The 14,578-nt window shown below is 39.4% G+C and overlaps 1 protein-coding gene across 2 annotated transcripts; it reads left to right on the top strand.

Annotated features, from left to right (window-relative positions):
* Positions 1–7,472: 7,472 nt before the first annotated feature.
* Positions 7,473–14,274, top strand: LOC146691769 (uncharacterized). 2 transcript variants are annotated; one of them, XM_085431743.1, is made up of 3 exons: positions 7,473–7,641; positions 11,811–12,358; positions 13,285–14,274. In XM_085431743.1, exons 2-3 carry the CDS (start codon positions 11,817–11,819, stop codon positions 13,421–13,423), a joined length of 681 nt encoding a protein of 226 aa, XP_085287869.1. In that variant the 5' UTR covers positions 7,473–7,641; positions 11,811–11,816; the 3' UTR covers positions 13,424–14,274. The 2 variants fall into 2 exon arrangements, with proteins under 2 accessions (XP_085287869.1, XP_085287870.1); XM_085431744.1 differs by lacking the exon at positions 7,473–7,641 and having other exon boundaries at positions 11,806–12,358.
* Positions 14,275–14,578: the final 304 nt, after the last annotated feature.

A 14,578-nucleotide genomic window follows, 5' to 3' on the forward strand; every position in this document is an offset into this window, starting at 1 on the left:
ATATATATATATATATGTGTGTGTGTATATATATATATATATATATATATATATGTGTATATGTATAGAATATATATATATGTATATGTATAGAATATATAGAATATATATGTATAGAATATATAGAATATATATATATATATATATGTATAGAATATGTATAGAATATATATATATATATCTGTACTCATCTATTCCTCATGCATTGCCTTTTATGGAGGTACACAGATATTGCATGACGTGCCAGTAAGTGCAAGCATATGTGAATGTCACTCACTAATGAGCCTTCATTGCTGTTATTTAAGGTAAGTGTTGTGTCAGGAACCTCAAAAAGTGCAACTGTTACAGAAAACAGCCTTCATAAAATGAAAAAGCGAACATTATCACGAATCCCCGCCTGGTACTTCCAAAGCTTCCAAATCTGTGCTGTAAAAAGAAACATGGACAAAGTGGCAGAGCATGCTGGGCTTGAGCACTAAGAAAAGCTTGAACTGCATCTGGGTCCCAGAGTGGATTAGCAGAGTTTATCAGCACCAGCACACAGTGGCACTCATTGGTTGCAAACTGCTGTGGATAAGTGACTGCAGAGAGCACCGAGTCCTTGGCCTTGGTCAATAACAGCCCTCGGGGCACACGGGGTGCTGGTCAATTAGAAAATGCTGAAACAGTTTCTTGGTCGATGTATTCACGGTCACAGTCTAATCTACTATGTATTTTGCAAACACTCCAGTGGATTCACGTTGTACTTTCACTTGAAATTAAATTCTTATTGGGTGATCTTAACGTGTGGGTTAAACTGAAGAGGGAGAAAAGCAAAAGGAGAATGAAGAGTGATTAAAAAAAGACCTATTTGTTTTTGTTACATATAATATTACAGCCCATGTTATTGTGTATCTGCTTACAGAGAAAAAGGAAGAATATTAAAAGACAGTGTGTAAAATTCTACTTTCTCCCCTAAAAATCCCAGTTATGGATGACTGGATTTTCTGCCTGCCATACACATTTTAAAAAGCTATCTCTAAAACATTTTCCCGTGTAAGGGAAGCTGCTTCACCTCACTGCCACACCATGTAACATTCATTGGAGGTGTCAAGGATTTAGACATAGTTTACATTTAAGAAGAAGAACACCTTGTCCAGAATGAATGTTTCACAAGACATTAGTCTGAAAATGTTTGTGTGTGCAAATGTGAACTTTGCCTAATAGCAATAATAAGAATGGTAATAACAGTAATGTAAACCAGATTTAATACAAAGACAATATTTGTATAAATGTATGTATTGGTTATACCTTACTTTAATATACTATTTATAGTATCATTTAATTTCCATGTAATTTTGTTTCACAAGCTTTCCTGTAAATGGCAGCATAGCTGTAAGAGGATGGCATCAGCCAATGATTTCCATTATGCAGTCATCTATTGTGTCCTCTCAGTCTCCAGGAAGCATACAAACTGGCTAATTATGTTTGTCTTATTACATTTTGGCTTTCCTTCTAACCATTTGTCATATATTTATGTGGGGACATTTAATTACATTAAATATAAGCTAAGAGAAAATGGGATGTTAAGCACACTGCCTCTGACATGTGCAGACACTTCCATTTCCATTGGTCCAAATCACTGTCAGCCTGATTGATCAGGATTCACAATATCCTTAGGCTGCCTCATTTCCTGCTGGTTGACTTTTATAATGAGGTCTGGATGAAGGTCTGGGTTTTCTTTTTCAAGGGTGGCATCTGTTGTGAAACACATAACGTAGCAAAGACAGCTTGTGCATAGTCAAGTGTCTTTTCAGTGCACACCGCTGCAACTTACACCCTCTTAGTATCCACTTAAACACGGCTGAGGGTGTAGATTTCCGTTTTTGTGAAATGAGGTGCAGCTTTAAGAAGCTATGATGACACTTTGGATATTCTCGACCTGTGACCCTGTGGCATTAGGGACTTTGTCAATAACAGCTAAAATGTTTCTGTAATGCAATGTCTGTGTCCTGGATATCCTTTGAAAACTATAAGTGTGTATAGTGTAATCAGACAACAGGTCAAATATAATGCATAATATATGAATTGCAACAACCACGATCTAGTATTTCCTTAATTAAAATTCTCTTTTTCCAACCTTATTCCCAAATATGCGCAATAAGCCTACTGACTGATGGTTTTATCCATTGTCAGGGATGTTACCATTTCCAACACGTGTTACCCTGCATAAACTGAGAACCTGTGTGAACTGCAAAAAGCTCATTTTGGGTTGTTGTTTTAGAATATCCAGGCGTTGCCTGTGTGAGATTAATTGAAGGACAGGGAGCGGAACTTGGTGAAAATAATCAGGTAGCTCCAAGCCCTCCTGGGTTTTAAATGCACCTTAGAACACACATGCATCAACATTACAATGAGCGGGTGGAGGGAGGTTTGGAGTCTTCTCTCACCCCCATTCTCTGCGACCTGCTGGAGCAGGGGGGCTAGGACTAGGAGGAGGAGTTGGCCGTCCGACTGCGGTCTGGAGTGTGGAGCCTTCCTGCTGCTGCGGAGTCGGGGCGGTCTGCCTCCCCCCACCGCAGGGAAAAGGGAAACACCACCTGGGTCTGGGTGCAGTTCCCCCCTCCAGGGGCAAGGGCACCTAGACCCGGTTTGTAGAGTACGCTTGGGGAGTGTGATCGTGTGTACAACGTCTCTTTATGTCTGTCTCCACGTTGGTTGAGTGTGGAGTAAGTGCATATGAGAGCATGAGGGTGGGAATGGATGTTTGTATCTGTGTGTGCCTGTATGTCTGTGTCTATATGTCAGGTTGGGTGTCAGGCGCCACCTCTCTGGGGACATCTCAGGCCCTCCAAGGTTTGGAGGCCTATCTCCCCCTACCACCACTTCCCCTGCCAGTGGCGGACCCCCTCAGACATCGGTGCGTTGGTGGTTCTTTGTGTCCGGGGATGGGCGTCCAGGTACACACCGGCTCACTCCTTGGTGGCCGCTTATCGGGGCCTGGAGCCTGGGGCTCGCTCGGGCGATATATATATATATATATATATATATATATATATATATATATATATATATATATATATATATATACATATGTTTCCTGCCTGACCTTTGTAGAAAATACAGATCATCCCTGACATGCTGCATGCATGTTTAAACATGGCTAAAGGCTTTTACGTTTGACAAAGACCATCTGCATTTGTGCAGTATCAGGGCTAACACGTGTGCTGTTGTTTTTCCAAACCTCTTCAAGGTTCTTGAAAGTGTTGTAAGGAGTAGGCAGATAAAAAAGTAAAAACTATAATTTTTATGAAAGATTGTAGATTGTTCATTTTAGTGATGAGTGTAGAGCTATATGAATTTGTGATTTTAGAATACTTCTGCAGCATTATATATGATTTTGGTTTGTTTAAAATACTCGTTGGCTGGTTGATTCAACCAAATATGCATATGGTCATGGCTTCAGAAAAAACAGCATCTGAAAAGCACGGTACTGTGTGACACTGCAGATATAATTTAAGCACTGAAAGCCAAATGTTTAATTTCTTCTTTTGCCCAAATGCTGAGTTCCAAGGATCAGCAAACACTAAGGAGGTTAGGGTTATAACTTTGTGCCAAAAACATTGAAATACAAGTTTCTCAATATCAGAACATAATTAAAATAATATATTACAACTTCAAATGAACAACAAGACCTGAAAAATTTCACTGTGTCCCTATTTCTTTTCAAACAAAAATGAAACTGAAATGAAAATGCTTTGTTATAAAACAAAGAAACAAACAATGAAACTCAGGGTGAGTACCAGTGGAGTGGAAAATATTCAGGATGGTTGTGAATCTTCCCATGAATGGACATGCCATGCAAATTCAACCCAAACAAACAAACAAACAAACATGAAAAGATTTGGTTTGCAAAGTTTTGTACGAATGAACCACAAGATTTCTGGAACGTCCTTTGTCTATATGCACAGTCCCATGCTAAACACAGCATATCAGCACAATCACGCCACGTCATATCAACTGTCAAGCACGGAGGTGGAGGGGTCATAATTTGTTTTGGTTTTTTTTGTTTGTTTTTACAGCCACAGGACCTGAGCACCTTGTGCTCACTGAATTCCTCTGTATACAGACAGTGACTCCAAATAGCAGCAAATCTACAACAGGATGGCTGAAAAAGAAAAGAATTATGGTGTGGCAATGGCTCAGTCAAAGTCCACACCTCAAACTGATGCACTGAAATAACCACGAGGTGTTGTAATATACAGAATAAAGTTTGTCATCGTGGCATCAGTGTGCAGTGTGCAACATTGTGTCCTTCCCTCTGTCCAAATCAAATTTACTACAAAACTGAAATAAAATTAAATACGCTGTTAAGAGAGGAAAAAAATACATCCATAAAATACAGTTTAATATCACAGTACTGAAAAAGCACAATTAAATAGCAATATGTGTGTTTTATGTTATTAAAAAGGTCAAACATAATTACGTCCTTTCACCAAAACTGTGTTGAAACTGTGACATGACACAAACCAGAAGTAAATATCTGATTATCTTTGATTAAAAATGTGTTTATCTTTTCCTGGAGGTGAGTTAAAATGTTAAGATCAGGGAGCTGTCAATGTAGTTACATCATGGTTGGAGTTTAGATGTAGATAAAAATCATAGATCTCTTTCTTGCCCTTTTAAATTTTGCCCTTGAGTCAAAAACTGTGCTGCAGTAGTTATCATGAATCACAGAAACCATAACGGATTCGGATTATTTGTTGCCATCAGCGGCTGTCACAGATTTAGTCGTACTTCCAAGATTGATATTTCTGTCAGTGAATCCACCTGCTCTTATTCACTTTTTAATCATTCCAGAAAGATTTTTCTTTTCTTTTTTAAAAATTTGTTGCCTAATCTGCATTTAAGACACAAGAAGTTCAGTAAAGTTAGGGCGAGAGCACATAATCATTGATACCTGGTGTTAAAATGCACTCTGTCAGCATTGCCAGCATCAGCAACCTGACACAAATGGTTTGATCACTAACTGCATCATTTTCAACTTGTGTTACTTTAAGAAGTAAAAATCTTTTATGACTCTTTTTGTGAGAGTGATCAAAAACTATGTCAGTTTTTCAAGCTGTACTGTGCAGCTATGAAACCCCTCAAACAAGGTCCGCAGACAATGGAAAGTTCATCAGCAGCAGGAACACAGGATCAGCAGCCCTGAGGGAGCAAGAGTAAGATGAGCTGACTGAACTAACACCAGCAGTCCAGAAGCTGTTGAAAGGTACGGCGGGGGTGGGGAGGCTGGAGGTTCAGTGTTTTGATGCTTATCCTTTGACACGTGAAAGAAGTCAAGTACTATGACCAGAATCCAACATTGTTCACGTATTTGGCTTCAATATCTGCTGATTGTCCTATTCATTCACTACATAATAGATTCTTTACACTAGTTTTTACCAGATATAAATTCTCTTAAACCACAAAGTGACTAATTAAAAATTTCCCAGGAACCAACATTGTCACATGAAAGAGCATCAAACGCTGATACTGGTGTAGCAGAGACACGCAGAGATATCCCTTGGAAAAGGTTCATTGATGCAACTGCCAAGGCACTATTGGATGCCAAGGGATCTTCTTTTAAAGAGTGATAAAGTCTGCATTTGGAGGTTCAGGAGTTGTCTGTTGATTGTAACACAAATTTGTAGAGCGGGGGACCTCTGTTTGTGACCTTACTTTAGCAGTTTTCTGTTTTTCACTTTGTTCCAGTTGTTCACTCACTCACTAGATCTGGGCATTAAAAACTACTTGGTTAAGTTTAGGAAAATATGCGTTTGATACATCTACTCACAATATTTACCCTGCAATTTATCCTTAGCCAATGTATTTTATAGCGATCCTTTACAAGCATCCATGAGTGACAAGCCGGGAGTGAGTACCCATTTCATTATTGCGGTAACCTTATAACAAACCCGGGAGACGACGGTAACTTTACAAGAAGTCAGTGACTTTTATTCATGCAACTCTCTGAACCTTCATGCTAATTAGCTGAATGCATCCCCTGGTTTAAATAAGGGAAAGATCACAGTCACACCAAATCTCCTCGGGTGTCTAAAAATGAACGTCCATCTTTGCTCCAGCTCATCTGAAGCCACATTTCAATGTCCAGGGTAAGGATCAATATTGTCTGTGATGTAGCAAGAGCACAAAAAGGGGAAAAAGCTGACTTCCTGAAACATGACTTTATTCAAAATCACCAAACAGGGTCTTGAAAGAGGATGACTGTTTATAATTTTATGACATATCAGATTAACATTTAGTTGATTTAGGTGCTGTGCTGAAATGTGGCAACCCCTTGCAACTCTCTGTTATCACTTTTTTAATCGCATTATAGATAGCTGGACATTTTAGATTGTGTTACAGCTGTTGCAACTGATGTTAAACACTCACAATTAACACTACCGCTCACTTTTAACAACATAAAAACTAAATATGCAAATCCTAATAGACCTGTTTACTGAATACCTTTTCATGAGGTCATAAAAACTGATTTCTTTAGTAACCTGTCACTTTTACCTGTGGTACAAGGAAGTTTTTACATTTAATTTAAATAACAGTGACAATAAAACTACAGTTTTATTCAATTAAAGATTTCATGACCTTTGTTTGGATACATTTAATTTTGCTTCTTCGGGGACAGATCATTCCCATCTAAAACATCCAAACTAGCATGTGCTTCAGTCTTGTAACCACACTGTTCTAATTAAAATAATCATAGACTTTCTTTGAACTAATGGGCTGCATAACCATAAAATATTCATGTCTGTCTGGAATTCATTTGTTTGTCGTTTATAAAGCAGAAAGCTTGCAATATGAGTTAAATATTTGCCTTTTGAATGCATATCTAATGTTTCATTTAACAGCCGGTATATTTCTTTCATGATTAATTAAAATGTTTGGGGTTTTTTTTTTGCTCTGTTATTTGATGCTAGGGACTCCTTGGGGCAGAGCTTCTATGCTGAAGATATCATTTTAAAGTAAATGCTATTTATCATATTCTGATTTTAATTGTTTTCCCCTAAAAATACAACAAACTTGTCTCCATGTTTTCAACCCTCCATCTTTCGCTGCTGCTTCTTTGGCATTGTAAGCTACAATAACGTCACAGCAGTGCAAGACCTGACTTTATTACATATTAAAAGTATAGTCCGTACTTTAATAAATAAGAAATGTGCATCTTGCATGGTCGTAAAAGACATTCCCCCCACACTGAGGAACCCCTATGCAGAGCCCCCAGATGTGAAATAGATCACACTCCCTTCACTTCCTCTCCTTCTGCCAGCTCCTCTTTCCACTGCAAAGAAAGAAATCATTCAGTTTTGGCCTTTTTTGAAAACATACCCCCCCCAGCCCCCCTACCCCTCTTCCCTTCCCCTACCAACCCCTCCCAACAGCAGGCAGGGGCACACAGACGACCACACTCTCTAGCCAAACCCTAATTGTGTGTGCGTGTGTCTGCATTTTTTCCCCTTGACATGAAGAAGGGGAGCAGAGCAAGTATTTATGCGCTCCACTTGGAAATCGTAGTCCTGGAGCTTTTGAGTTGATTTGCGTAACTGAAAGAGTGGAAGTGGCAGAATCTAGCATTTTTCTATCCGAATAAATTCCCGGACGCAGGTAAGTTTGGTGATTGGATTTATGAAAATCTGAGTTTAGTGTACAGTATTAATGGGAAAGCGCTGCTTTCTCACTGTGTACTCCCCCTGGCAGAAGTAGATAAATTTGAATTCATGGCACTTGTATAAAGTTTTGTGTGAAAGAGCTGCTGTTGGTGTGGACGGCTGCTTTTGAGTTGAACGGAAATTTAAAGAGATGTTTTTTGTTTGTTTTTTTCACTGTCAGGAAAAAAAGCATATGCATATAAAAAGGTCACATCATAGTATTCATATATTGCGTAGTTGTGTGCATGCAAAAATGTCTCCACTTTTTATGACTATACTAACAAAAACATCTCTAACTTCCAGGCTTTAACACTACAGTCTCTGCTCTGCTACCTCACTGTTACGACTCCTTGTCCCACTAACACTGTAGCAAGTCTGTGTGTTGTGACATTTGTGAAGCCCACCTGTTCAGGCTTTAAGAAGAGGGGCGGGGGGGCAACAAGACTGAATTATAGGGACACCAAAAACACAGGTTTGCTTTAACCCACAGACATGGAAGAGAGCACGGCCACATTTAGAGATTTGATTGGAAATGCATTTCTGCAAGTTACATCATTTTCACTTTGATTCCAGCAATTCAAATTTCAATAATCTGTTTGTCCTTTTTTCCCTGCTATTTCATGTAGATTTGCTACATTTTATTCTATAAAAAGACAATTTAAAGATGCCGACATGCACTTCAGAAAAGAGTGATGACCAGTTGATTATGAGGGTAACTGAAAGGGTTTACTGAATTAAAATCAGTTTTTAAATCAGCAGAACAGCATAACAAAAACTCTGCTTAATGCATAGAACAAACAGCTAAAGTGTCCTAATGCTGGTGTTTGAGCTTATGGCTGCTTTCCCTCTGCAGACAAGCTTCTTCTATTTTAAGCCAAAAGAAAAGTCAGCCTATAAAAACAGAGCCTTCCACTGAAGCCAAAAAAAGGTCACTATGGGCCACAGAGAGTCGAACACAAACCCTGTTTCAAAACCGTAAGACGCCAGCGTGGAAACTGTTCAGACATTTTCCAAAGACAAAGGTAACTGCTGCCGCCACTCTGTGATGTAGACGGGAGCACATGTGCCTCTGGTCAGCGGGGTTTTTAATAGAATGAAATAATGCCTCTAAACGTCATTTCAGCACGTCCGTGACTGCTGCGGCGGGAACTGAACGCAGAGACAATAACATTTTTCAAGATTAATTGCATTTCCATTTGGCTGTATTATGTCATTAGGCTGAAAGTTGTCACTCTTGGCCATAAGGTTTGGATTTATTAACATCCAAACGAGTGCAGTGGAAGTTCACGGTGATAAAAAGTTTTGGATATGCTGCATCTCCACACTTGCAGGGCATTAAATGTCTTTGAACGAGTGCTCTCCGCTTATCACAGGTTTCACATTGAATTCACCCACTAGTTTCTCTGGCTTGTTAATCTAATCTGCTGGAGTGAGTCAGCTTACACAGAAGTTAAACACAAAGTGTAGACTTATGCAGGGCTTTTTCTAATATACAACCAATTAGTTTGAGGACAACATTGGAGGATATCTACATTATCGCACAGCTGTTTGCAAGGACTAAAATAGTCAAAATAATAAACCCCATTTGTACAGCATGAGATTTTTCCTGATCAAAATTCTGTTACAATGCGCTTGTCAGTCAAAAGAAAGCTTTCTCCTTACTCTAACATAATGACGTCAGGCTCTGTGTCTGTGCCTCAAGGTTTCTGTTGGCTACTTGTCTTACAGCAGCCACAGCAAGCAGTGTGTGAGGTCACCATTTAAACTAATCACAAACAGAAGGAGACAACAGTTGGTCGTTTGATGGGCTTTTGCCCTGCAACAGCTCATCTTTTAAAAAAAGAGAGAGAAAAAAAGGAGACAGTGTTTACAGTGTGCAGCTGGCAGGAGTGGACATTTGTAACAGAGTAATAGGTGGAAGTCAAGCAACTCTGATTTCTAGTTCAGCTGTTGGGAGCTAAAATACTTTCAAGGCTGCTGTGAAAGTAAACCAAATGTGCTCTGACAGCAGAAAAAGGTCTGCAATGCCTCAACCTCAGACCAGACTCGGTTTGAAAAAAACAACAACCATATATATATATTTCCAGATGGAGAAGACAGAACCTTAAATGGGACATGATAAAGTGACAATGCAGCTGTTTCACTGAAAACTGCAACACATGGGAAGGAAGAGCTTCTCATGTGTTGAGCTTGGGATAACAAGCCTTTACTCTTGTGTTTACAAGGTGAATAGATGTCATGAAAGATCCCAAGACAACCGCTGGTTACCAGAAACCACACACACCCTGCTGCAAGGGTACTATTGTCAGCTCTTACAACCCTAGCGTGACAAAACTCCATGCCGTGGCTCAACCACAGAATGTAAAGCACGCTCTAGTAAATAACCACAACCCAAGCCACATAAAATGTTCCCCTATTTATACTTTTTTACAGCATTTACAGAGCATGGAAAGGGTTTGTTTGGTTTAACCCATCACATTTGAATTGAACATTTTCCCTTTAAAGGCACAGGCAAAGCTGAAATAATCAAAAAACATTTGAGGGACTAAAAGTATTTATTATTTATTTATTCATTACAAAAAAGTACACAAACAACAAAAAAATGTTGTGCAATCTGAGCATTAAAATTAAAAACTTGAACATCTGAGAGGATGCATCTAGTTTCCACCACTGAATTTGACAGACTTTGTCAGACTGAGCGTGACAGAAGGAATCACAACAAATGTCGGCCAATGGACGTACAGTTAAAGGAGCATCCAAAGAAGCAGAGTCTTCCAGATGGAATGATGAGGATGGCTTTCCCATTCTGTGAAAAATCGTGTGGGCAAATAGATGATCAGTATCAGAAATGGTGGGATCATCTACAGCTAATCTCTGTATGTAAGAGACGAGGCTGTAAGCCAATAGCTGGAGACACTGCTGGAGTAGAATCACTGCATGAGCTCGGGAACACTTCCCCAAACCATCGTCATCACTGCATCCACAAGTCAAAACTATGCCATGCAAAGCACACTCATACATGGCCAAGATCCACAAACTCTCTGCTTGTTTAAGGACTGAGGTAACATGAAAAACTGTTCAAACTGTTTTTGGGGTCTGAAAGAAAAATTTTCAATTCTGTTTGGAAATCATCCTCTGGGCTACAGATAAAAGGGATTATCCAGTTTGATCAGCATCAGTAATCGGGGGACATGAGTGCACATGGCATGACGCAGCAAACATTTCGAACATTTTGAACATTTTGAATAACATTTTGAATAACCACCTGGCTTTTCTTGCTGTTAACTCTTAGTTAGAAAAACAGTTCCAACTTGTTAAACTCGTTATCTGCTGGAGATAATTTTTCAGCATCACCTGGATGTCCTTGTTTGGCCTTCTCGCAAAGGAAGACATCATTTTTTATCGACTAGAACAAAATGAAAGAAAACATTCTCACTTCAGACGAGGGTGAGAACGCAGCGAACCTGAGCTGTTGACCTGTAGCTTAACTGAGTTAGCTGTTAACACGTCAAGTGTAAAACATTGTGGGGCAGAGGCGTTGCATCTGAGACCGCCCAGGCACGTTAAGTTCAACAGCAACAACAAATGAGACCAAATTTACATTTATAAAAAATACTTAGAAGTTATACTAGTCCACGTATGTGGCGTGTCTGCCTGTTCACAACGGTTGATTGACCAAATTAGTGCAGTCTTTCACACAATGAAAACATCTGGCACACTGTGAAATTAAAAATTCAACAGAGCAGGCGCAGCACGTTTAAAATGAAGTCTTCAGTTTCCAGATTCCTGCAGAGTGTTGCTTTAAACTCATTTTTGCTTATCGCAGCTGCATATTTAGAAATGTTTCCGCCAAACGTGAGACCATAAAAATATCTTAAATGTAAATAGGATGTAAATAAGCTCAACTTCAGCACTGAATACATGGTGTTTGTGCCATTTATACAAATTACATGCATGCATTGTATGTTATGAATTCTAATTTACAACATGAAGAGTACCCCAGCTTTTTTATTAATTAAGTATGTAAGTGAAGTAAACCAGCCCACTTGCATATTTATCTCACTCAGTTTTATTATCTTCACCAGCTGGCCAAGTTCACAGTCACACACTTCTACCTCTTTTCAGGTTACCATGCGATATTGTTGGACAAACGTCATCTTGGCTTTGGTATCCATGGAAACCCTAGCACTGTGCCAAAGTGGAGATGGGGACTGGGGTTCAGGCTTTGACATCTACTCTGTGATAATGGCCACCAATAACACATTGCAGGCTGTTGGTGATGAGCCTGCGAAGGTCAAAAACAGCCACGACTGGACCACATCGGCAGCATCCTCACCGTCACCTACACCTGTGCTCCACCACGAGCCCCAGCCGGACAGGTGCTCGGTCCACTTCAGCACCAACACTGCTTCAGCTCGAAGGCTGAAGGCCCAGAGAGAGGAGCTGGCCTACCTGCAGGCCATACAGCATGGGAACAAGGCAGTGATGGAAAACTTGGTGCAATTTGTAGGGAATGAGCTGGGAGATCAGCGCTATGAAGATGTGATCAAGGAAAATGTCATTGGCATTCAAGAGGACCAAAAGAGCTGGCACGAGGTGGTAGAAAAAGCAGAAGAGGATCTAAAAAAGCAGCTGGAGGGAGATGTACCGGACTCCTTCTCTGGGATCCACAAGTGAGTGCAGTAAATCAAATGTGTTTGTGCCAAACGTCATAAAGTTAACAGCTGAAATGTAAAGACGACAGTTAAAAAGAAAAAGAAAAAGAACCTGCTGTTTGTTTCTGTTGTTAAGATTAATTAACTGTGGTAGCACATATACTGAAGATATTGTGGGGAAAGACGATGTAAAAAAGAAAAGATGTAGGTTGACTTAAGTCTATCACCAGGCAGTTGCTGGTTATTGAAATGTGAAATTCTGAATATTTTTCCTCTCTTAGATTTATGATTTATGTTAAATGGGCTTTGTTTGAGGTTTGGAATTTTTAATTGATAAATACAAGCGTTGGAAAAATTTGATAACCATTTTTCATCATTTCCATCAATCATAAATTAAAACACTACCCATGTAAACAAAAAGCAAAACTAGATTAAACTACATTAATCATTAATAATAAAATAGTAATTGTTTACCAAACTGAGACTCATTTTAGGTATCTGAAGCTGACGCACTGTGTAAAAAAACTATTTCTAATATAAAAGAGAAACAGAGTAACAGGTGGGTTTTTTTGGAAGTACTTAAACACCCCGCAATTAGAAGAAATACATCTCTGGATAATCAGCAGGTGACACAGGGAAAAATGCACTGAAATGAAAAAGATTGAGGACTAAATACACACAAGGGAACTATGGTAACAAGGCAAAGATGAACTCAATCAGACAATAACAAGGGCAGGAGAAGAACAAAGAACAAAAAGTATCACATAGAGACCCGATGGCATATAAGTGATAGTTTCTTGAGCACATGTGACCCCCCGTTATATTTTCATGCCCTCGCATTTTCTTTTTCTTACCCTCTGCTGTTGTTTCTTCTTGTGTCCGGTGCTTTCTCCTTGTCATCACTCACTCGGCCGGCCACCTGGACTGTTGGTCCTTCGGAGCAGAATCAGAGAGGAGTCCTTGGCCTTTGAAGACATGCTTCGTGCTGCAGCGGACATCGCCAGCAGGCTGGAGAGCTCAGCACAGGCCCTGCACGCTTCATTCACCAAGCAAATGAAAGACATTGTGAAAATCCATCGCTGAGAAAGCATTGAAAAGTGTTTTGAAAAGTGTTTGCGCATCATCCTTGAACTTGTGAATGATGTTTGGCATTCCGTGAGGTCCCAAATTCAAGAAATATACCCTCTCGCCATTTTATAATTGTATTTTTATGTACATGTGCTGAGCAGTTCTGGGATGCAACAGTGTGTTAAGGTTAAACTTCACATCAACTGAAGCAGTCAACGAAGATGGATTGTTGACACCTCCCTTTCACTGAATATCTCCACGACGGATGACATACGATTTTCCATCCACGCATTATTCGTGGAATTTTTGTGAGGTCAAATATGGGAACAGCATGCAGTGCAGCTTTGAGCTAAGCTCCGTGTTTATGGATCAAAATAGATGGGCCTTCGGAGAACAAAACATAATGACTCTGTTACTCTTCTCCAGGGGAAGCTATGGGTTGGCCATCTGGTTCCAGGGTAAGGGTGGAGTCTGGGATATACTTATAATGACTATGTGGTAACAGAGATTTTGTTTCTGCAACAATAAGTGAGGGAGGGGACTGGAACAACTAATAAAGGGTTTGTTTTCTTAAGAGAAATATCCAGGGGGATAAGTTTCTATATAAATATTAAGACAGATCCTATGATTAGAGGGGGGGGGGGATAAACTGTCTATGCATGATATGTTTGCACAGTTTCCTGGCTTAAGCAACTTATTTAAACAAGGTTTCTCTTTAATCCCGGTAGGACTTCCTGGAGGGGGATGCCTTTTCATTTTTTAAAATAAAATATGTAGCATTATATTATTACGAGTTTAGAAAATAGATTTATGTTCAATCCTATAAACGGCAAAATTTTACATAAATAAAGCACCTTGTTGTTTGATGTTTTTTACACTTACATTTTTTTTAAACAAAAATATTCATTATGGTGTTTTCACAGCTCCTAGTTAGTTTGGGGTACAAACTTCACTCACCCGGTCTGCCCTCTAGCTGTTTTCCAAATATATTGTTGTGCCGTGTTCAGCTTCACGTCACTCGTCACTCATTCTTTGGATCTTTCAAAGAATAATTACTGTATTAAAGTCGAGGCTCATAACTTTTTTAAATGCATTTTTAACTTGGTTTCTTGAATAGCTGGTCAGCATTTAAACACACGGGTTCTGTGTATGTGTGTCTCTTAAACACAC

The sequence above is a fragment of the Copadichromis virginalis genome, linkage group LG15, assembly GCF_057382275.1.
Source record: "Copadichromis virginalis isolate Kocher_CV1m ecotype Utaka linkage group LG15, C_Virginalis_male_GT1.1, whole genome shotgun sequence".
Lineage (NCBI taxonomy): Eukaryota > Metazoa > Chordata > Actinopteri > Cichliformes > Cichlidae > Copadichromis > Copadichromis virginalis.